The sequence below is a fragment of the Colius striatus genome, chromosome 9, assembly GCF_028858725.1.
Source record: "Colius striatus isolate bColStr4 chromosome 9, bColStr4.1.hap1, whole genome shotgun sequence".
NCBI classification, from domain to species: Eukaryota; Metazoa; Chordata; class Aves; order Coliiformes; family Coliidae; genus Colius; species Colius striatus.
Genome location: NC_084767.1, coordinates 12053583 through 12077268, shown reverse-complemented (window position 1 = coordinate 12077268; position 23686 = coordinate 12053583). Strand labels below are relative to the sequence as shown.

The following is a 23686-nucleotide window of genomic DNA, read 5'->3' as shown; positions in this document are numbered from 1 at the left end:
TCCCTGCAGCCTGCAAGGAGCTCTGCTCGGTTAGGGGCGGATCTGAGGGGGATGAGGGGGTGGGCACAGCCCCTGCCCCAGTGTGCTCAGCCCCACGGCTCACATTCACCTGAGCACAGCGGGGTGCGTCACCGACGGGCCCCCCTAAACCGTGTGAAGAGCCGGCTGGCCGAATCGGTGAATGAATAAGAGCAAAATGGGAGAGGGGATCAAAAGGGGAGACCCGTCCCACGCGGGAGCGAGGAGTCCCGGGGAAAGGCTGTGTGAGAGTCCCCGTCGTGGCGCGGCGCCCGCAGCCCGGAGCCGCCTGTGCCCGGCAGCCGGTGCCCGACGGCCTCGGCTCGGGCTGGGGATCTGATAAGGAGCCGGAGCTCCACCTCCCCGTGGCGGCGGCGAGAGGCGGAGGCAGCGGGAGGAGGGGGAAGGGGGGGAGAAGGGGCCGTGCCTGCGCTGCGCTTCCCTTGCACATCCTCACACACACCGAGGGACGGAGGCGGGCACGGACGGAGCTGCCCACCGGGGCTGCCGCCAGCCCTGCCGCCGCCGCTCCGCCGGAGGAGCCGCAGCCCCGGCCCGGGGGAGGGGGCGGTTCCCACCGCACTTTTGGGGTTTTTTTAATTGTTGCCCCCTCCCCTTTTATTTTTTTTTTTTAAATTTTAATTTAAATATTTTTTCCTCTCTTTTACAATTTCTTTTTCATCCCTGGATAACGATCGAGAGGAGCCGGGGGGGTGGGGGGAGCCCGGTCCCGGCGGGGAGGACGCGATGCAGACGCCGCGGGAGCAGCGCTCAAAGGGCCGGCACGGAGCGCAGCGCCGGCCGCATCCAAGTAAGAGCTGCGGCAGAGCCGGCGGCCCCCGCCCGCGGAGAGCCGCGGAAGAGACCCGCGGAGGAGAGCCGCGGAGCTGCGGCGCGGTGCGGGATGCCCCGGGCGGGATCTCGCAGCTGTGCGGGAGCGGCTCTGACGAGCATCCCTCCCGCGCATCCCTCCCGCGCTTCTCCGCGACCCCCTCCGCGCCTCTCCGCGCCGGGGTGCGAGGCTCCACGGGCAGCGCCGGGCGGCTCCCGGTCCCCGGTTCCGGGCTTACCCGTCCTCGGTCCCGCCCGGCGCTGCCACTTGTTGTGCGGCGCAGGAGCGGGACGAGCCGCGGGCAGGATGGGATGCGTGGGACGGCAGCGAGTGGGCGGCTGTGGCTGTGGCTGTGGCTGTGGTTGGTTTGGGGTGGGTTTTTTTTCCCCCCGTCGCGGGGGGGATGTGTATGTGTTGCGTGTCCTTTCCAGCCCCGGGGGTGTGAGCGCGGTGCGTGGGAGCGGGAGAAGTTGCGGGTGAGGCGGGAGCGGGGCTGTGCGTGTGCGGGAGGAGCGGGGCGGCGGGGTCTGGCGGGGGTGCGGGTGCGGGAGCCGTGTGCGTGGCGCGGATCGGGCTGCGTTTGCGTGCGGGGGGCGGCAGCGGGAGAGGTGTGTGCTGATGTGCGTTAGCGGAGCGGGGGCTGTGCGGGTGAGTGTATCGGCGGGCTGCGCGGTACAAAACCCCCGTCTCCCACCCTGGACGCGGGGCTGAGCGGGGAGCCGGTGCCAGGAGACCAGCTGCTGTGTTGTGAGGGGTTTTTTTGCCACGGCTGCCTGTTTGCGTGTGTGTTCGTGCGGGGCTGGCGGGAGGAGTCCCGCTCATCCCCGGGGCTCGCTCCGTGCCCGGCGCCGGTGGTGCCGGGGCTCAGTGGGAGCCTCAGCCCGGGCAACCCCGCCGGGTGCCGGGGAGCGGAGCCCGGCCTCCATCCTCCCTCCTTCCCTCCCTCCCAGCCGCGAGCTGCGGCTCTCCCCGGCACCCAGCGAGGTGGGGGTCCCCTATCCCCGCTCCCCAAGGACCATTCCCCTCCCAGCCCCTCGGGGCTGCAGCGCAGGAGAACAGCCGCTCCCGCCGCCGCCGGCTCCCTGCGGCCCTGCCGGGCTGTGTCAGGCCCTCCCTTTCCCCCAGGACCCCCCCTTCCCAGGGCGGGATGGTGCCAGGAGGGGACAGGAGCCCGCGGGAGCGCGGAGGGGCTGGGGGGGCTCCCGGAGTGGGAGCGGAGGGGCTGCCAGGCTCTGACAGGTCTCTGCCTTGCTGGCTGCCGGAGTTGGAAAGGATGTGGAGCAGGAGGAGGGAGGGCCCAGGGCTCTTTCCGTTGCTGTGCAGCTCCTAAGAGATGATTTGGGGGTAAAACTGATGGCAAGCGAGTGGGGTTCCTCATCTTGGAGTGGAGTTCCTCATCTTGGGGTGCACTGTCTCGGGGTGCTTGGGCCCAGGCTGCAGGAGTGCTGAGCAGCCACAGCAGCAGCCAGAGCCGAAGGAAACCCTGGGACATGCCACAGAATGCCCAGGCTTCAGCCCAGCCGTCCCTTCAATGCAACATTCGACGTCAGGGGCCAGGTTTCTGAGGACAATCTGGTCCTTGATCTCAGCCCCTTGTGTGGAGCGGAGCCCTGATCAGCATTTGCTGCTTCCCTCGGATGTTGCTCATCAGGGCAGAGCTTGGGGGGGGGGGGGGGGGGGGGAGTTAGGCTGGGAGGAGGTGGAATTAGCACTTGTGTGCTCAGTGCAGGGTTTGGATAGACTTGTAAGCGTGGCTCTGAGCCACACAGTCAGCCCTTGGGAGCAATAAGAGGGTGGACTTTGGTGCCCGTTCCCGGAGCAGCGCTGCCTTCTGTGGAACGAGGCCAAGGGGCTGTGGGAATCACAGGGAGCACAGGCTTGTTGAAGCAGTTCCTGACATTCTCAGTGCTTTATAAACCTTCCCTCTCATTAGGGCTTTGGGTTTGGTTGTTTTTTTTTCGGGGGGAATGGCTGAATTCGGTAGGGTTTTTGCATGCCACTGTCCTCCCAGAGCTTCCCAGTCATGCATTAAGCAGCGTGACTAACGCCTCTCTCATGTGGTTCAGTCTCTCTCACACTCTCCCCGGAGGGGGAATTGTGTGTGTGGGGAGGAATAGTTGTTTTGGGAGGGGTTTCTTTATTTTTGAGTGCTCTGTGCTCTGCCAGCAGGTTGGGGAAAAAAAGGTGCCTGGCACCAGAGAAGAAAGTGTGGGATGGTCCTTAGATCCCATGGGAAAATAGCCCGGTGCCTTGGACTGGCCCCTGGGAAGCTTCTGCCTCCTTGCACAGACGTGCTTTTCCTCGCTGGTGGAGGCTTCCTCCTCCTCCTCCTCCTCCTCCTCCTCCTCCTCACGCCCAGCTCTGGGCTCTCTCGTCTGTGCCGTGGCGCTGGCACCCTGGGCAGGATTCCTCCCCCGGCGCCTGCCCTTGCAGGGCCGTGGTCCCGCTGGGGTAGCCAACCCCTCTCTTCCTCCAGCCTCCCAACCTCAGAGCTTTCCTTCACCTGTGGGAATGGTGCTTGGCTCTGGGCTCAGCCTCTTTTCTTTGGAAGCAGAAAGCATGGGAGCTGCCATGCTGGGCTCACTCCCTTCTCCCTGCTCCAAGCACAGGACTCTGGGTGCTTGCTCCTTGATCAACTAGGGCTATGTTGGGACTATCACCTTTAGCTGCCATCATCTACCTCGTGCTGGGGCTTAGTCAGGACAGTGCTACGTCACCAGCCCAGCCCAATGCAAACAGGGTTGTGCAAACAGCCCGTCAGCGGGTGCTGGTGCCTCTCCCGGCTGGGGCATCCTGTGAGGAGCCCTTCCTGCCCAGCACCTGGCCCTTCCCTGCCCAGCACCTGGCCCTTCCCTTCCCAGCACCAGACCCTTCCCTTTCTCACCTCCCAGCTCTTCCCAAGGCGAGCGTGGGGTAGCGGGGTGACGATGCTCAGCGCGTGCTTGGCAGGTGGATACGTCATGCAGGGGGGTTTGGTGTGAGCTGACGTGTGTGGGCAGACAGGAGTGGCCCTGCATGGGGCTGTCACCCCATGGACCCCCAGCTCTGGTGCTTGTACCCTCATCACTGGGTTTCACCTGTGTTGCTACAGCCAGGCGTTGTGTTGCTGCTCAACTTTGTGCCTCCCCTCCGTCCTCAGCCCTGTGCAGGGCTGGAAGAAGCCTTGTTGGCCTCTCTCTTTCCTCCTGGCCTGTGTCAGAGGTTGCTGGACTGTTGTGTGTGCCCTCAAGTGAGGTGGAAATGCCTCTTCTTTGCATGAAAGGTATTTGTAGAAGGGAGCAGAGTCAAACCAGGCTTCAGGACCATAGATTCATCTCCAGAAAGGGAAACGTGCTTTCACCTGGGCAGGGAGAGCTCTGCTGTGCCACCAGTGAGGTACTTGTCGGTGGGATGGAGGGACTGGGAGCTGCTGGCTGGCAGGAAGATGAGTGCAGGATGCTCCACTTGTTAAGGAGGCTGCTGGGGACTTGCCCTTTGGAGAGGAGCTGCTGTAGGAGCCACTCAGCCATCCTGCAGGCTGCGTACAGAGGGCCACTGCTGCTTGGCCACAGCAGTCATGGCTGTGGGTTTTAGGGGCATCCTAAACCAGCCCCTGGGCTTTCTGGGTGCTGGCCAGGTGGGCTGCACCCCTTGAGGCTCATGGCTCAGCTGGAAGGGGAAGGAGCAGAGGCCAGGAAAGCTGGCGCTGTGCTCAGCCACCAGGCAGGGGCTCAGTTCCAGGGCTCGGGGCTTGGTGGGGAAGGGGCTGGGCTGTGGGGCTGGTGGTGAGCCTGGCACTGCCTCTGCAGCGTGTGCTGCTGGCAGGAGGTTTGCAGTGGCTGTGTGCCTGCGGTGCAGTGCATGCAGTGTGTGTGTCTGCAATGCAGGGGGGGGGCAGCGCCGCTGGCACTGCACTGCTGGGCACCCAGCGGCATCCCAGCCCGGAGTGGGAGGGGAGGGGAAGGAGCAGTACGTCTGCAGTGAGCAGAGAGAGCTGTGGGGTTGCCTAGTGACTGGCTGTGCAGCGCAGGGGAGATGCTGTGCCTGCCTGTGCAGCGTGCTGGGGCCGGGCAGTGCCGCTGCTCTGCGGGGTACAGGCAGCCAGGCAGGGTGGGCAGTGCCCTTCCTCCCGTGAGGGGCACAGGCGAGTGGCAGGGCCCTGAATGCAGCGTGGGGTGGGTGATGCACAGGGCTCCTGCATCCCTGCAGTGCTGGGAGGGGAGTGTCTGGCAGTGCTGCTGCGTGGGCAGTGCTGGGAGAGCAGTGCTGCTCTGCCCCTGCTTTGGCACTGCTTCATGTCCCTGCAGTGATGGATGGGTGGCATTCCTGCAGTGCAGGCAGCACCCTGTGTCCCTGCAGTGATGGATGGGTGGCATTCCTGCAGTGCAGGCAGCACCCTGTGTCCCTGCACTGCTGGATGGGAGGTAGCTCTGTATCCTGGCAATGCCCTGCATCCCTGCAGAGCAGGCAGAGCCCCTGCCCTGTTCCTGCAGGCTGGTGGGTGTGTGCAGTGCCTGTGTGCCCTGCTGTGCATGGCAGGCTGTGCCCCTGTAGTGTGTGGCACACAATGCTTCTGTGTTTCTGTGCTGAGCCAGGCCGGTGCCCATCGGGTTGCTGGCAGCGGGCTATGTGTGCCCTGCCCTGTCACTCTGCTCCATGGGTCTGGTTCCAGCCTGTGGGGCTGAGCAGGGCAGCTGGTGGCAGGAGTAGCTTCCTGCAGTGATGGGGAGCCAGGGCTGGGCTGGCTCTGCCAGGAGCACCCCCTGAGCCCCTTCCCTTGCCCCTGTGCTGGGCCCTGGGGAGGCTGCAGCTCAAAGGCTGTGTTCAGGGTTGGGCCCCTCACTGCCAGAGGGACATGGAGCTGGGGAAGGGGCTGGAGCACAAGGATGCTGGGGAGGGGCTGAGGGAATGGGGGCGTTCAGCCTGGAGAAGAGGCGGCTGAGGGGAGACAGCAGCATTCTCTGACACTCCCTCACTGGAGGCTGTAGCAAGGTGGAGTTTGTTCCCCTGTTATAAGTGATAAGAGGAAATGGGCTCAGGCTGCCCCAGGGGAGGTTGAGGTTGGAGCTGAGGCAGAACTGTTTCCCTGAGAGGGGTGTCAGCCCCTGTGCCAGGCTGCCCAGGGAGCTGGGGGAGTGCCCAGCCCTGGAGGGATCCCAAAGCCGTGGGGCTGAGGTGCTGAGGGCCAGGGGTCAGTGGTGGGCTGGGCATGGTGAGGGGAGGGCTGGGACTGCAGCAGCTTCAAGGGCCCTTCCGTGTGTAATGATTCTGTGCTTCTCTGGTTTAGGGGCTGCTTTGGGTCCATGTGCAGCTATGTGGCACAGGATCTGTGCTGGGGAAGGGGCTGGGGCAGAGCGGTCCTGGGGGCCTGAGGCTGCCATTGTAACCCCCTGTGTCTGTGTTTCCCTGCAGCTCCCCTGCAGCGCAGGATGAGGCCATTGGCCTCCTGCCTGGGCCTGTGGCTCCTGGTGCAGCTCCCTGCCCTGGGCTCTGGGACTCGTGTGGTCTACAAAGTGCAGGAGGAGCAACCCCCCAACACCCTCATAGGGAGCCTGGCCTCTGACTACGGCTTCCCAGACGTGGGGCACCTCTACAAGCTGGAGGTGGGGGCCCCCTACCTACGTGTGGATGGCAAGACTGGGGACATCTACACCACAGAGACCTCCATCGACCGGGAGAGCCTGCGGGAGTGCCAGCACCTGCTGCCCGGAGAGCCCTGCTTCCTGGAGTTCGAGGTGTCCATCACCGACCTCATCCTGAGCAGCGGGCCCCGCTTGCTCGAGGGGCAGATAGAGGTGCTGGACATCAACGACAACACCCCCAACTTCGCCTCTCCCGTTCTCACCCTCTCCATCCCCGAGAACACCAACGTGGGGACGCTGTTCCCCATCCCTCTGGCCATGGACCGCGACTCGGGCCCCAACGGCGTCGCGTCCTACGAGCTGACGGCCGGCCCCGAGGCTCAGGAGCTCTTCGGGCTGCAGGTGGCAGAGGATCAGGACGAGAAGCAGCCGCAGCTCATCGTCATGGGGAACCTGGACAGGGAGCAGTGGGACTCATACGACCTGACCATCAAAGTGCAGGATGGGGGCAACCCGCCGCGGGCCAGCAGCGCCCTGCTGCGCATCACCATCCTGGACATGAACGACAACGCACCCAAGTTCGAGAAGGCCCTGTATGAGGCAGAGCTCTCCGAGAACAGCCCCGTGGGGCACTCTGTCCTACAGGTGAGAGCATGGGGAGGCTTCTTTCTCCTCTCTGGAACCCCTCATCTGCCGCATTTGTGTGGCTGCTTGCTGCCACGGTTCCTCAACGGAGCCTGGAAGGGTTGTGAGACATGGTGTCACCCAGGCCCAGCGAGCAGGCATGTCCCTAGGGTGTCACATCTGCCAAGGCAAGCTTGGAGAGGATGTGTGGGGAGGTGCAGCTGGAGCGGGGGCTGCAGGACACAGCTGAGGAGCTGCAGTGGGGCTGGTGAGTACATGGGAGCAAGGTTCTAGAAGGATGTGTGGGGAGGTGCAGCCAGAGCAGGGGCTGCAGGACACAGCTGAGGAGCTGCAGTGGGGCTGGTGGGTACGTGGGAGCAAGGTTCTAGAAGGATGTGTGGGGAGGTGCAGCCAGAGCGGGGGCTGCAGGACACAGCTGAGGAGCTGCAGTGGGGCTGGTGGGTACGTGGGAGCAAGGCTCCGGAAGGATGTGTGGGGAGGTGCAGCTGAAGCAGGGGCTGCAGGACACAGCTGAGGAGCTGCAGTGGGGCTGGTGGGTACGTGGGAGCAAGGCTCTAGAAGGATGTGTGGGGAGGTGCAGCTGAAGCAGGGGCTGCAGGACACAGCTGAGGAGCTGCAGTGGGGCTGGTGGGTACGTGGGAGCAAGGCTCCGGAAGGATGTGTGGGGAGGTGCAGCTGAAGCAGGGGCTGCAGGACACAGCTGAGGAGCTGCAGTGGGGCTGGTGGGTACGTGGGAGCAAGGCTCCGGAAGGATGTGTGGGGAGGTGCAGCTGGAGCAGGGGCTGCAGGACACAGCTGAGGAGCTGCAGTGGGGCTGGTGGGTACGTGGGAGCAAGGTTCTAGAAGGATGTGTGGGGAGGTGCAGCCAGAGCAGGGGCTGCAGGACACAGCTGAGGAGCTGCAGTGGGGCTGGTGGGTACGTGGGAGCAAGGCTCTAGAAGGATGTGTGGGGAGGTGCAGCTGGAGCAGGGGCTGCAGGACACAGCTGAGGAGCTGCAGTGGGGCTGGTGGGTATGTGGGAGCAAGGCTCTGGGTTACAAGGGGGGCTGGGACCTGAGGCCCACGGGCAGCCTGGCTCCATGCCAGCCCGATCTCAATGCTGCCCGCAGACAAGACACAGACCCTTTCATAAGTTACATTCCCTTGGCTGCTCTGTGGAAACTCAGGCTCCCAGAGGAGATGGGGGACAGGCAGCATCCCTGTTGCCTGTCTAGGGGTGGCTGCAGGGGGTGGGATGCTGCCCGTGGCTCCTCTGGGCTGCCTCCTTGTCTGCAGGGGCCAGGAGGGGCTCTGCCCCGTCTCCAGCAATGCTGCCAACCGGCCCGAGGAGCCCGGGGGGAGTGGATCTGGGTGGATGTGGCTTGGAGGGGGCACTGAGATGATAGTAGCCGACATCTGTTTATCTGCAGCTGCCATCTTAATCAGCGCAGCGCGGGCAGCTCTCGGCTGCTGCTAATTCTGATGGGAGGCTTCTTTAAAGGATTCATTTTTCACTGTTAAGAGAATGGGAGCTGGAAGCAGATAAGGGAGCTGCAGGGCCAGGAGCAGAACGGGCTGAGGCTGCCATTGCTCAGCTTTTATCTTGCTGGGGGAAATGACTTCCACATGGGCTCTTTTCTTGTGTGTGTGTGAGGGGAGGTAAAAGGTGGAATTTACATTTAACAACTTTTCCTTCTCCATCCAAATCTGCTGAGCAAGATAACGGCAGCGGGAGCAGCAAATGGTGCAGAGAAGAGGCTGCTCAGAGAGCTGATTAGGGAGGCAAATGTTAGACAAACCTCATCTTCTTTAGAAGGCAAATACGAGGTGCAGAGGCAGGTTGATACGGCTGCAGGGCTCCTGCCAGCTGGGCAGGGCTGGCTGGGGCCAGGCAGGGCTCGGCGTGCTGCTCTGCTGCATCCCTGCAACTCCGTGCATCCTCACCTCCCTCCCTCCTCATCCTCACCTGGCCCCAGCAGCTGCCCCAGCCGCTGTTTGGGGCCAGAGACGTTCCTCTCTGCCCGCTGCTGCCTGGGTCACACGGGCTGCAGGAGGATTCCCTGCGTGCCGGAGCTGGCGGGAGCGGAGCCAGGCCGACCGGCACGGCCGGTTTTGCCAGAAGAGCAAGGAAAGCCTCCGTGCCTGAGGGCCGCTCCCAGCTGCTCTACCTGGCCCGGGCTCCTCACCCCATACTCCTTGGCCCCAGAAGAGGAAATGCTATGATTTTCCCACCTCAGCCATCCTTAGAGGAGGCTGTGGGGGTTGGCAGAGGGGCTCGTGCCACTGTGCCCTCCTGCTGACCATTCCCGGGGAGCTGGGGCAGTCCCCAGCCCTGGAGGGACCCCAAAGCTGTGGAGTTGAGGTGCTGAGGGCCGTGGGGTAGTGGTGGGCTTGGGAGGGTGAGGGCAGGAGGGCTGGGACCGCAGCAGCTTCAAGGGCTTTGCCAACCCAAAGGACTGTGTGATTGAATGGTTTGTGCCTCCCTGCACCCCACAGGTGAAAGCCAACGACTCGGACCAGGGCGCCAATGCTGAAATCGACTACTCCTTCCACCAAGCCTCGGACATGGTGCGGCGGCTGCTGCGCCTGGACCGCGCCACAGGGCTCATCACCGTGCAGGGGCCCATCGACCGCGAGGACGTCGGCGTCCTCAAGTTTTCCGTCATGGCCAAGGACAAAGGGGCCAACCCCAAGAGCGCCCGCGCGCAGGTGGTGGTCACCGTCAAGGACATGAACGACAACGCTCCCTCCATCGAGATCCGCGGCATCGGGCTGGTCACACACCAGGATGGCATGGCCAACATCTCGGAGGACGTGCCGGTAGAGACAGCAGTGGCCCTGGTGCAGGTGTCGGACCGAGACGAGGGCGAGAACGCCGTGGTGACGTGCGTGGTGGCGGGCGACGTGCCGTTCCAGCTGCGGCAGGCCAGCGAGACGGGCAGCGACAGCAAGAAGAAATACTTCCTGCAGACCACCACGCCGCTGGACTACGAGGCGGTGAAGGACTACACCATCGAGATCGTGGCCGTGGACTCGGGCAACCCGCCTCTGTCCAGCACCAACTCCTTGAAGGTGCAGGTGATGGACGTGAACGACAACGCGCCCGTCTTCAGCCAGAGCTTCACCGAGGTGGCCTTCCCGGAGAACAATGAGCCCGACGACCTGGTGATGGAGGTGAGCGCCAGCGACGCCGACAGCGGCTCCAACGCCAAGCTGGTTTACTCCCTCGTGACTGACCCGTCCTCCAAGGGCTCCTTCAGCATCGACCCTGACTCCGGGGAGATCCGGGTGAAGGCGGTGCTGGACCGAGAGCAGCGGGAACGCTACGAGTTCCTGGTGGTGGCGGCGGACAAGGGCAGCCCCAGCCTGAAGGGCACGGCGTCCGTGGCCATTAATGTCATGGACAGGAACGACAATGACCCCAAGTTCATGCTGAGCGGCTACAACTTCTCGGTGATGGAGAACATGCCGCCCCTCAGCCCCGTGGGTATGGTGACGGTGATCGACGCTGACAAAGGAGAGAACGCCCGCATCCAGCTCTCGGTGGAGCAAGACAATGGGGATTTTGTCATCCAGAACGGCACCGGCACCATCCTGTCCAGCATCTCCTTTGACCGGGAGCAGCAGAGCACGTACACCTTCCGGCTCAAGGCGGTGGACGGTGGGGACCCCCCCAGGTCTGCCTACGTCGGGGTGACCATCAACGTCCTGGATGAGAATGATAACGCCCCATTCATCACCTCTCCCTCCAACGCCACCTACAAGCACATCCTGCCCCACACCAGCCCGGGCCAGCAGGTGAGCAAGGTCAAAGCGGAGGACATCGACTCTGGCGTCAACGCCGAGCTGACCTACAGCATCACGGGAGGCAACCCCTTCGAGCTCTTCCAGATCTCCCCTCAGAGCGGGGACATCACCCTGGAGAAGGAGATCCTGCGCAAGCACCATGGCCTGCACCGCCTGGTCGTGCGAGTCAACGACAAGGGCAAGCCGTCGCGGCACGGCACGGCGCTGGTCCACTTCTATGTCAACGAGACCCTGGCCAACCGCACGCTGCTGGACACGCTGGTGGGGCACAGCCTGGACACGCCACTCGACATCGACATCGCCGGGGACCCCGAGTACGAGCGCAGCAAGCAGAGGAGCAACATCCTCTTCGGGGTCATCGCCGGCATCGTGGCCGTCACCTTGGTCATCGTGCTGGTGGTGCTGGTGCGTTACTGCCGGCAGCGGGAGGCCAAGAGCGGCTACCAGGCTGGCAAGAAGGAGACCAAGGACCTGTATGCACCCAAGCAGGCCGGCAAGAGTGGCAAGAGCAAGGGCAAGGTGAAGAAGAGCAAGTCTCCGAAGCCGCCCAAGCCCACGGAGGATGAGGAGGAGACGGGGCTGCAGAAATCGCTCAAGTTCAACCTCATGAACGACTCCGTCAGCGACAGCCCCCGCATCCACCTGCCCCTCAACTACCCGCCGGGCAGCCCGGACCTGGGCCGCCACTACCGCTCCAACTCGCCTCTGCCCTCCATCCAGCTGCAGCCCCAGTCGCCCTCCGCCTCCAAGAAGCACCAAGTGGTGCAGGACCTGCCGGCCACCAACACCTTTGTTGGCACCGGGGACAACAACTCGACGGGCTCCGAGCAGTACTCGGACTACAGCTACCGCACCAACCCCCAGAAATACACCAACAAGCAGGTAGGAGAGCTCGTCCTGAGGCCCGCGGCCGCTCCTCCCCTGCACCGGGGAGCCATCTGGACAGAGGTGTGGGAGTGAGCCTGGACCGGCCCCCAGCCCTGCATGCCTGGCCCCGGGATGGGGGGTGGAACTGGCAGAGGACTACGAGCCACGAAGCCTTGTCGTGGGCAGAGGATGGGGGATGGATGGAAAACTGTCGATGCCCCTTTGAGAGCGCCCGGGGCTGGGTCCTGGGGGCTCTGCCTGGGGCGGGGAGGGTGATGTGAAGGGTGTTGCATGCGGGTGCCTCTGCATGTGGGGCAGGGAATCCCTTTGGGGAGCACCCAGGAGGGCAGTGCCCACCCTCCCATCTGTCCCTCCCTCTGCTTGGGCTGACTCACAGGGAGGAGAGACTGGTGCTGTGGCCACCCCGGCTCTGGGCGGGCAGTTCCGAGCCTGGCCTGGCTCTGCGGGTGCTCGGGACCTTTCAGGTGGGGCTGGGTGGAGGAGCAAAGTGTTGCCTTTCCCCCAGGCTGGGGCTCTGCCTTTCCCCCAGGCTTTGGGGCAGTGAGAGCTGCTCCTTCCCTCGGTGTGAGCCCGGAGCTGGGGCTCTGTTGGGGCCTGAGCCGGGTGGGCACGGGGCTGAGCTGGGGCTGGTGCTGGGGGCTGCAGGAGCTGGGCACTGGGCTCTTTGCTGCGTGCTGCGGTCGGGTCACTGCTGTGGGCTCTGAGGCCGGGCTCTCTGCTGCAGGCGGTGCGGGGCAGTGTGGGGCAGGGAGGAGGAAGGTCTTGGCTGCTGTGGACTAGGGAGGGCTGTTGGCTGCTGTGCACTGCAGCTCAGAGCTCTCCCAAGAGGCTGTGGGACGAGCCCCGAGCTTGCAGGACCCTCTCTCCTCGGGCTGTCTGGCCAGTTTAGCTTGCACCACTTTTCTGCTTTGGCGCCTGTTGGGTCTCTCCTCCATGAGCTAGGGAGAGTGGGGACGAGTGCCTGTGGCTTTGCCTTCTTCCTCCTGAGGCCCCGTGGGTGAGGCCCACCCGCTCCCACCCCCGTGCTGTACCCCCCGTGCCCTGGGGAGACCCCTGCTCCCTCCTGTGTCCCCTGGTGAGCGGCAGGCTGGGCTCCTGCCGTGGGGCTGAGCTCAGCTGCCCTCTTGGATTTGACTTCAATAAAGTTTTCTATTTTTGATGGGTTGTGCCTTGTTTTCCGTGCTGCCCCTGACGTTGCTCTTGCTCCCCCAGGCCCTGCAGAGCACAGCACCGATGCTCACATGGGCCAGCCCATCTCCACAAGCCCTCCATTGTGCCCCAACCTGGCCGGTGCTGCTGATCCCCCTCCCCAGTTTGCCACCTGCAGTCACCTCCTGGCCCTCCAAGGAACAGCTTCCTCCAGCACATGGCCATGGAGGCAGCCTGAGCCACGGACCAGCCAGCCCAGCTTTCTCCCACCCCAACATCCCCCTGTGTAGCTTCTCCTGCTCCGTCTCCACATCCTTTTGAGGCCCAGCCATGGAGGAGCAGATCCTTGCCATGCAGTGCCTGGCTACCCTGACCCAAATCCCGCTGGTGCGGGCTGGAAGATGCCGTCATTGCGTCTGGAACGGGGACGAGTGTGGTTGCAGATGGAGCTTCGGTGCAGCAGCAGCAGTGCTGGGGGGGAGCACCCAGTGCAGGGTGCTCCCAGCACCCCAGGATGCTATGGGCAGCCTCGCAGTGAGCATCCAAAGCAGGGTGCTCCCTGCACCCCAGGATGCTGTAGGCACCCTCACTATGAGCACACAAAGTGGGGTGCTGCCTGTACCCTCACAGTGAGCACATGATGCTGTGGGCACCCTCACAGTGAGCACCCAAAGCAGGCTGCTCCCTGCACGCGGGGATGCTGTGGGCACCCTGGAAGCCTTGGAGATGTCCTGCCAGGCAGGAGAGGGGGAGAGTGATGGAACTCTGTGAGGATGGCTCTGCCCTTCCTGAGGAGCAAGTTGGGGGCTGTGCTGTTGCCTTTTGCCTCAGCCTCCTGTCTCCAGTGGGCTGGAGAGAGGACGGATCCTGGTAGGCAGGAGCAGCACAGCCCCCTTTCCCCAGGCCCTGGATGGGGCTGTCCTACACCCCTGTCCCTCCAGCCAAGCATCACATCTCGGGGACCCCGTCCCCAGCCCCCCCTTTCCTCTTTCTCCTGCTTTTTCCTCACTAGTGGCACAGACATCCCTGTGCCTGTCACACCAGCCTCAGCTCCTCCCCGGGGGCTGCAACCGGCTGCACCGGGCTGCTGGGGAAGAGCAACCCTGGCGCTGGGAGAGATTAGATCATCCGGGGAAACCAGTGGCTCTGGCTTCCATGGTTTCAGCCCTGTGCCAGCCTTGGCTCTCACAGCCTCCTAGTTTGTTTTGCTAACAGCAGAAGGTTTTATCTTGAAGCATGCAGGAAGTGTCTGGGCCTCCTGGGCAGGCAGGGCTGGGTCCTGCGGGGAGATGCGGTGGCTGCCGAGGAGGGAAGGAGACACCACCAACCGCCTCAATAACTAGTCCTGCAGGGCTGGGCAGGGCAGTCTGGGGCTTGCCTCAGCCTCACTATCTGCTTCTCTTTGGGAACTTTCTGAGAGAAGTTTCCCTGCCTTGCTTGTCCTCAGCAGCTCTTTGATGAATCCAAGGCCAGGAGGAAGCTCTCAGGTGGCGGTGGAGGGAGCGTTCCTTTCCCTCTGCCCTTTTCCTTTGGGGCTGTGCCACCTCCTTTGCCAGCTGCACATTGCTGAGGCTACCCTGGGTCCTTCCAGCCCCTTCCCATCATCTGAGAAGCTGGCTGGTAGCTTGAGGAGCTCTGCAGAGGTGCCTGCACCTGGCTGCAGGCTGCGAGCATGGCACAGGATTAATTGCTCTCTGTGGGGGAGGAATGCTGTAGCTGTAATGGACAGAAATGAAATTGTCTTCTTTTAGAGTTGAGCTCTGAGTCTCCATAAATTGCAGGTTTGGGTGTTGGCAGATGTCTGGGAAAGTCTCCTCCTGTCCTGGGTCAGTGAGTTTTCCTCAAGGTCGTTCAGGTGGAATGAACGAGCTGATGAGTGGATCCGGCAATGAGCTGCAGATGGAGCTGAGGGTCCACGGGGGCCCCGCCCCCTTTCCCCCACTTTTGGAAGGGTGCTGTGCTGGGAGCAGGCGTCAGGCTCTGCACATCAGCTCCTGGGATCAGCTGCACTCAGCTTAGCTTTGGCTCTGGCTTGCAGAGGTGGAATAGGGCAGCGTGTCGGTGAGGGCCGGGGGCAGAGCCCCATAGCAGCAACGGGGTGCCTGGGAGAGCATGAGGGGGGTGAGGAGGGGGTCCTGCGTCTGTGGGGGTGGCCCCAGGAGCAAGGCAGGGGTGTGCAGTGGCTCGTGGCAGGTCTGTGCTGGGGGAGCTCTGCTTTCTGGCAGTGTGCAGTGCTGTGGGGTGAGGCACTGGCTGGGGGTACACAGAGGGAGAGGGGGGCACAGGGTGATTCACCAGCTATGCCCTGTGGAGTGCTGGCAGTGGATGTACTGGGCATGGATGCAGCAGGGTGAAAGTTGGGGCACAGGAGGGGCTGGTGAGCAGCACATCTGCCAGGAGGCAGTGCCACTGCCCCTGTCCCATCCAGGACAGCGACAGCTCTCTCCTGCCTCTCAGTCCCTGGCCCCACCAGCACCTGGGACTTGTCCTTTGCACCCTTGAGGGCTCACCCAGCCTGTGCTACCTGCCTGACCTCCTCAGCTTGGGCTGGGCTGCCTGCATGGCTTGCAGGTCAGGCCAGTTCCCCTCTTCCCACCCTGCTGAGCCAGATGCTGCTCGTTCCTCCCTGCCCTCCTCTTCCTCTCACTTCTCACACCCTGCCTGACGCCCTTGGAGCTGGTCTGGTGAGCACAACTCAGACCTGGGGGACTTAGAATAGAATCAGAGCACTATTACAGTTGGAAAAGACTTTTAAGATCATTGAGTCCAAGCACTTCTTTACACACTCGCTGCTTTTCTGTCACAGTCGGATGTGCTCCCCTGCACCCCTCTCTCCTGCTCCCCGTGGTCTGGGCTGCCTGCTGGCCCCAGTGCAGAGGCTTGCTGAGCTGGGGATGCTCTCTGGCAGATGAAAGCACTGGCTGTGTGTGCAGCCACCCGCTCCCAGCCACGCTGATTGATATTCCCAGCACTGCTGTGCCCGGCTCTCAGCTGCAGTGCCATTCCCTGGAGCGGGGCCCAGCCCTGCAGCCTGCTCCAGCCCTCGCCCCCAGCCCAGGCTAACCCCAGCCTGGGTTGTCCCCTGGACACTGTGTGCTTCCCTGGCTCACAGAGCAGCTGGGAGGCTGGGGATGGGGTGAGGGGTGGGATGGGACTGAAGGGGGTGAGGGTGGGGAGCTGGGATGTTCTGGGAGGGGACGGGGAGGAGGATGGAGTAATGAGAGAGGATGTGATGTAGGGCAGGGTGGGGAGTTGTGGGGGAGAGAACTACAGGATGCACAGAGCCAAGGGAACTGGGTCAGCTCGAGGTAGGGAGGGCAGACCCAGGAGGGTGTGGGGCAGCAGGGAAGAGGTGGATGCTGTGAGCTTGTGTCCACCCAGGACTCTGGGCAAAGAGCCACGTAGCTGTGCCCAGGCTGACTCCCGTGTCCTGGTTTGGGGATTGTTCAGCTCCTGTGATACCCCACCAGACCTCTTCCTTGCTGTTCTTTTGAATGCTGCCCGTGGAGCTGAGCCAAAAGCACCTTCCTGCCCCTGCCCCCTCCATCCCCACACATACCTGTGCTCTGAGAGCATCTGCCCATGATGGGCACAGCCCCTCTCCGTGGGAGACTGATGCTGCCCTGCAAGCCCATCATCCCAGCTGCAGTTACACAACCCAAGCTCTGCTCAGCTCTGCTCTTGGGAGAAACCAAGATGGTCAGTGGAGATTACCCCAAAAGTGCCTCTCCCCACAGTCCCCTGCTCCTTCAGTACCCACAGCCTGCTCACCTGAGGCACAGGAGCACGTGCAGGGGCACAGGCCACCTCTGGCACCTTGGTCTCCCTCTTTTTGTCTCTGATGCTAGCTGCAGCATCCATCAGCCCAACCTGGTCATGGTTTCATCTCCTCATCTGTCATCTGAGCCACTTGGCCTCCCCTCAGTAAGTCTCTTTGTCTTACCCCTAGGCTGACCTTGTGTTCCCTCTGACTTTCTGGGCTTTGCTGGAGGTCCCAGGCTGCACCCTTGAGGACCTGCTTTCCATAGCCCACCAGCTGTACTGGTCTCTTTTCCTAATGGTGTTCCCAACTCAAGCCTGTGGTTGGGAGCACAAGAGGAGGAGGAGGTCAGACACAGGGAAAGAAAGGAAACAGCTTCCCAGGATCCCCTAAAAACATCTCCTCATTGTTTTGCATCAATGTCTTCCCGTGGTGTAAGCTGTTTACTGCCTCAGTCCTTCAGAGGCTCCCAGGGAACAGTGAGTGGGAGGGTAGGTTTTGTGGCAGTGACCTGCAGGAGAAACCTCCTACCTTATCTCATCACTGACATCCACTGTGGCATTCACAGTCATACCTTGTGGGTTCTGCCCAAAGATCCTTAAAGATGCCCCTGCCCTGGGAGGTAATTGTCCTTCTGAGCACCTCTTCACTTGCAAAACACCCATCTGTTGATTGTACAATGCAAACAGGGCAGGGCTGAGCATGGCAGGATTCTCAAAGCCATCTTCAGAGCCATCATTTTGGGAGGGGGGCAGCGAATCACCTTGGAACCCATGGTGCTCTGTAGCAAGTTGTCCTTCTTCAGCTCCTCTGAAACACCCCTAAAGGCCTGAGCAACCTGCAAGCCTGGAGCTATCGAGCTCCCGTGTGTGTCCCGGTTTTCACATGCTCTGAACTCCTCCATGGAGCTGGAGCTGCTGCCGGGAAGGCTCTGACAGAGATCCATCCCTGCTCTGAGCTGGGGGGGGAAATGCCTGGGCTGAGCTGGGGACTGAGCTCGTGCTCTCAGTGTCTCGCTCATGTGATGTCTGATGTTCCTCTTACACTAATCTCTTAATCTTTCTGCTTCCTCATCAAAAGCACTCGAGCCCAGTAGAAAGCAAAACGAGTGTTTCAGATGTTTGAAGAGCTCTTGGTTGTTATTGAGGCTGGGCAAGGCCCTTTGGGGTGCTGTGATCCAAGGCTCTGGGAGCGAGTGAGTGCCTGGAGGAGCTTGGGCTGCCTGCTTGGTAGTTTTCTTTTTCCCAAGGATTTCAAGTAGATGACAGTTTATTAGGGACTGTCAGGGTGTCTCTTGGCTGGAGATGAGAGCTCAGGAACCTTTTTCTTGAGCCACAGTCTGGCCCAAGGACTTGACAGCTCACCCAGGCTTTGAGGATGGAGTGGAAACAAGCTGCCCTGGGATCCCGTGCCAGCAGCAGTGGGACTGCCAGCCGCAGTGCAGGAGAGATCAGTGGCCTTAATGAGCCTTTACAATACGACTTGTCTTACCTGTCTGAGCTCTCCAAATGACAGCTGGGCCTGCCCAGTGTCCCCATCCATCGTGAGGCTGGGGCTGTGCCGAGGCGAGGAGCGTGGTGGGGAGCAGGCTGAGGGAGCAGGCACGAGTCGTCAGCCAAGCAGGAGAAGCTTCTGCCCTTTGAGAAGAGGGTTGCCATCACAGGAGAGTTCCATTTGGAAAGGAATCAGCAAAAGCTGTCTTCTTCTCTTCCTTTCTTTTCCATTTGAGCTCCAGCCGAGCGAGGGTCTGGGTGTAGAGATGGACACCTTTATCCTAATCCCTCCTGAAGGCATGGCTCTGAGTGTCCTCTTGGAACTTAGCTTCATCATGAACACTTGCCTTGGGTTCTGACGTGGGAGTTCCCTTTGCAGGAGCATCAGTGTTAGGTTTTCACGTGTCAGCACAGATATTCCCCCCTTGCCCTGGCTCTGGGGTGAGCAACTTGTGTGAAAAATGATCTGGCTCCAACTAAGTGCCATCCCTGGCTTTCCCTGGCATGTCTTCTGCTGAGGCATCCCTTGGTTTATCTCCCTGGTGGTTTTCTTTAGAGTCCCTGGCTTGGGACCCCCTGCTCTCTCCACAGAGCTGTCAGCACCACTGGGTGCGACTGGGAGCCAGATGAGCTCATTACTGTCCCCAGTCCCCAGCTGTTGTATTCCTCAGGGGCCTTATTCAAGTGTTAACTTCCCAGTCCTGGAACCTTTTCCTCCCTGGGATCTTCAGATGGCTTTAATGTGCTTATGAGACCTCCTTCTGTGTCCTGAGCTCTACCAGCTGGCTCTGTTACGAGCTCCCAGGTGACAGACAAAGCTCAGCCCAACTCAGACACCATGCCAGAAACATTGTGACCCCTTTAGGTTTGATGAGTCACCTTCCAGGTGATTTATTTCCATGTTTTCCTTCCCAGTCCTCATCCCAACCAAAGAAAAGCCAAGTTGCACATCCTTGCTGTGCTCAGAGCTCGGAAGGGCTGAGGGCTGGGGCATCCTCTGTCCTGAGGCTGGCCAAATGGCTTTCTGATTGTGTTAGATCTTGCTGAGGGTTGGATAGATTCAATCTGACCAGGCAGGTTGTGGCACTGGGCTTTGGCTGCTTCTGTGAGCATCATGCAAATGCTGTGAAGCTGCAGGGCACCTGTGTGGAGTCAGCCCACTGTTTGCCCCAGGTTCACTTGTTACAGCCAGCCTGGGGATCACAGTGTCCATTTGGGGATGGCTGTTCTGCTGAGGGTTATTTCAGCAGGGCTTGGAGTCCTTCTCTGCTGCCTGCAAGGTCAGCACTTGCTCATTGTCAGCAAGAGAACAGCCGCTTAGAAGGGGTGAGCAGTTACTTTACAGATCCAAGCCTGCTTCTGGGGAGGTGTGAAGCATGTGGAATCCTGTGTGGCTTTCCTCCAGTGCCTTCTGTAGCTTCCTTGGTGGAAGAGCTCAAAGGGTTGTCGGGAGCAAACCTTCACTGCAGACACTGGGCTGGGGATGGTCACAAGGATCTGTGGGCAGAGCACAGACATCAGGAGTTCCAGAATAGCTGGGATGGAAATCATCAGGCAGCAAATCATCAGGCTGGTGGATCTCTATAGTAATCCTGTCCAGAGTTGTTTTGAGACACCACCACCTTCAGTGACAACATTTTAAAAAGGCCTGAAGGGGGGTTTTTGAGTGCAGGAGGGGTCTTTGCAGGTATGCACAGACTACACCTTTCTTAAAGCTGAGCCCATCTATCTCCCTCCTTGTTTGTGCTGACTGGAGCAGTTGTCCTGCCTGGTTGCTCCATCCTTTCCTTGTCCAAAGCAGGCAGATCCCCCAGGACCTGTTCCCTGGCTCCCTGTCTCTGGTTCCTTTGTGTTGTGCTAAAAGGGAGCAATCCAGGCCTGCTGGGAGCTGCAGCTCTAGTGTGGCTAGATCCACTTTCCAAAGTGCTAGTTACCCCTTGTACCTCTGAACATCTGGAGCTGGAGAGGCTGTGGCAGGGCAGGGAGGAACCCCCAGGGCAGACAGCATCCTCAGACCATGGAGAGGACCAGAGGGGAGCAGGGCAGTCCTGGAGGAGCAGCAGGCTGACACCACGCCAGGGCAGCATTTGCCTTTGGTGCTGATCTGCAGATGCTCCCTTCTCGTGCTGCTCTGCCCCGTGCCATGTCACCTCCCGGTGCTCGTGTGGCACTCCTGGCTGAGAAGGGGTGCAGGAGGAGTTGGGTGTTGCTCTTAAGGAAGGAGTTTCTTCTCCAAGAGTCGATGCAGTGGCTGGGCAGTGTGCTGCTGGGGTAGCATGGCAAGGATGGGAAGAGCTCTGAGCTCTGTGCCCGCTGTAACGTGGTCGCCTCCTTACAGCCACAAGCTGAGCCGTGCCCTGTTTCCCAGAGCTAGCACTTTGCCCTGTGTAGCTCTTGGCAATTCAGGTCCAGCTTTCCTGGAGGCTTTGCCCTGATTTCCACGGGCATAACACTCCCCTCAGGCTGCGTGGCATCGTGCTGCAGCCGAGCTCCTCTGCACACAACCACACCAGCAAAGATCGTTCCCACACGCAGCAAAGCCTCTGTGCACACAGAGCTGCATCTGTGGCCTTTGGGGCATGCTCCCTGGGCTAATGAGGCTGCTTGTTTCTCTGCAGTGAGCTGCGTAGCTCCAGGTCGGTTGGTGAAAGAGAGGGGTTGGTGCATCCATCTGAAGTTGGCTGCCTCGTGTGCCACAATGGCTCCCTTGTCACTTAGTTTGATATTCTGGGCGTCGGGTCTGACATTGCCTTTCACTTTCAGCCCTGTGAGTTGCTGCATTGTGGCTGCTGTTGGGGAAGCAAGCTCCTTTGGCAGCTGGCTGAAAGGCCGTTGAGGCTTCTGGCATGTGGGGAGGCGCGGGAGCGAGGGGAGGCTGCCAGAGCAGCCCGGCAGCCACGGCTCCTGCCTTTGCAGCAGCACCCAGGGACCTCACAGCTCTGAGATTCACACCCCTCCAGTGCCCATCCGTGCTTGGGGAGGGGGGGGGGAGCAGGGCAGCTCACCTCCCTGGGCATTGGTGATTGAAAAGGGTGCCTGGGGTGGGTTTGAAGGTTTCCTTTGTGAACAGTGGCATTTCTGGTTGGGCATCCCTGGGTCCTTGCCCTCTGCACGGGGCTCGATGCTGTGTGCTTGGGGGGCAGCCAGTGTGACACCCCACAGCCCTGTCCCCTCGTAGCACAGCTCTTTGTTTTGGCTGAGTTTGTTTTCCTGGGGTTTAGCAAAGAAGTATCAGCTTGGTGCAGGAGCCAGGGAGAGCTGGAGATGTGTGTGGTGAAGGGAAGAGAAGGGAGGGAGCAGCGTGGGGCTGAGGAGGAAGGTAGTCCCCTTAATCCCCCTCCAGAATCCATGGGTGGGAACCCCTATGGCAGAGGGCTTCAGGATCAAGGAGTCCCTTGGCAGGGACTGGTACTGAGGAGTTGTGGGGTGTTCAACCAGGAGCAGGCTGTCAGGAGAAATCCCTTCTGATCAAAAACAAAGCCTGTCAGCTAATACACCCCCCGCCCCCCAAACTGGAACCATGGGTGTGACCCTGGCTTCCCCATTGCAGAGAGGCTGTGTCAGAGCTGGAAGAGGCAGAGAGGAGGGCAGCAGGGCTGGCCCGAGCTGCCAGCAGGACAGGCTGCACGTCCTGGCACGCTGCGGCTCGCAGAGGATGCAGCCGAGCGGGAGCTGTGACGCTGGGAAGGGGCAGAGCGAGGAGCAATTACTCATGTTTCCTCATAACCCTGCAGGTAGGAGAAGTTCAAGGAAAGAGGGGTAAAAGAAAAGGCCAGGCAGCAGATGTAAAAGCAAAGGGAAGCGCTTTCCCACCTAACATAGGGGCAGAGAGATGGCTGCCGCAGGATGCCAAGGAGGCCAGAAGCAGAAAGGTGTCAGAGAGCTTCACAGAGGACAAGGGTCATTAAACCCACGAGCTGCAAATGATCCCTTGCTCAGGGAAATAAAAGAGAGAATCCCACAAGCAAAGCTTGAGCTGCAGCACAACAGAATCCTGCAGGATTTAACAGGGATGAACATCTTCATCAGAGCATCCGCTGGTGCCCGAGGCGGCCGCCGCTTGCTGCGCAGAGCGGGGCTGGGGCTGGCATGGGCAGGTCTGCTGCAGGACACACAACACCACAGCACAGGAGAGACACTGGAAGGACATTTAGGGTTGTTTTTTTTTTACTCTTGCCCAGAACCTCAGTTCCTCAGTGAAAAAAGCACCCAGACAGCTTTGCCCCAAATCCCAGCGTAGAGAGTGGAGGCGGCAATTAGGAGAGAGAAGGGGAAGAGAAAGCAAAAGGGGAAAGGCAGGGAGTGTGCAGCAATTAGTAGAAATGAGTGGTTGTGGAGTGTAGAGAATTGACAAGGAAAGCCAAAAACATTGGGGGGAGAAAAAGATCCATTTTGACAAGCTGAACACAGCAAGGAGAGCTTTACAAACTGAGCTGGGGAGAGCTGGGACCCGGGAAGGGCGTTTCACCTGGACACTGCAGCGGTGGGAATTAGGCAGGAAAATGCAAAAGCTTTTCAATAAATAGTCCTGGTAATTTGTACTGAGCCAGAACAGTGTGGGATGCAGCACCTGCCAGTGCCTGGGGAGCACACAAAGGTGTACAGAGTGTCATCTCCTTGGAACGGGGATGTTTGAAGTGACTGAATGAAATCAGATGTGCCCCAGAGTCTTCAAAGGTCTGGAGTAGGAGCTCTGGGATTTGGGGGTGTTAATGGAGCTGGGCACCCCAGGATAGACAGGAGGAGTGGGAGGGCAGTGATGCCATGAGCCAACTGGAATCCTGATGGGGAACAGTTGTAGAATCAGTTAATCATTTGAGTTGTTAAAGCCCCTGAAGCTGCTGCAGTGCCAGTCCTGCCCTCACCCTGCCCAGCCCAGCACTACCCCACGGCCCTCAGCACCCCAGCCCCACGGCTTTGGGATCCTTCCAGGGCTGGGCACTCCCCCAGCTCCCTGGGCAGCCTGGCACAGGGGCTGACAACCCTCTCAGGGAAACAGTTCTGCCTCAGCTCCAACCTCAACCTCCCCTGGGGCAACTGGAGCCCCTTTCCTCTTGTCCCATGTGATCTGCTCCCCAGCACCCTTGTGCTCCAGCCCCTTCCCCAGCTCTGGCCACGCTGCAGCCCCTCAGTGTCCCTCTGGCAGTGAGTGAGGGGCCCAACACTGAACACAGCCCTGGAGCTGCAGCTTCCCCAGGGCTCAGGGAGCAACTGGATTAGTAGCTAAGGCAGGAAGCTCAGTGATGGGAATCACCTTGACATCAGCCATGAGCTTGATGGGGACACTGGGCAGTGTCATTACATGACAGACCCAGCCCTTTAACCTTCCCTGGGGCATCTGCTGGTGGCTGGAGCAGGAGGAGCTGCAAGGAAGGCTGTGGGGCTGAAGCAGCAGAGCAGGTTCAGAGCAGCCAAGGTGATAACACCCAGTGCTGTTGATCATTATTGTTACTTTGAATGAACACCACTCATTATAAGCATCATGGGATAGGTGGAAGGTCTGGTTTGTCACAAGAGCTGTGTGAGGGGAAGCAGTGGCTGGGTGGTGGGTTGA

The 23686-nt window shown here is 60.8% G+C and overlaps 1 protein-coding gene across 1 annotated transcript in view; it reads left to right on the top strand.

Moving 5' to 3' along the window:
- The first annotated feature begins 490 nt into the window (after positions 1-490).
- The window catches only part of PCDH1 (protocadherin 1), a 53653-nt gene continuing 30457 nt past the window's right edge, over positions 491-23686 (top strand). Inside the window, exons 1-3 of the mRNA XM_062002914.1 lie at positions 491-829; positions 6242-7056; positions 9532-11724. Coding sequence (XP_061858898.1) covers positions 766-829; positions 6242-7056; positions 9532-11724 — 3072 coding nt within the window. The 5' untranslated portion in view covers positions 491-765. The remainder of the gene's footprint in view (positions 830-6241; positions 7057-9531; positions 11725-23686) is intronic.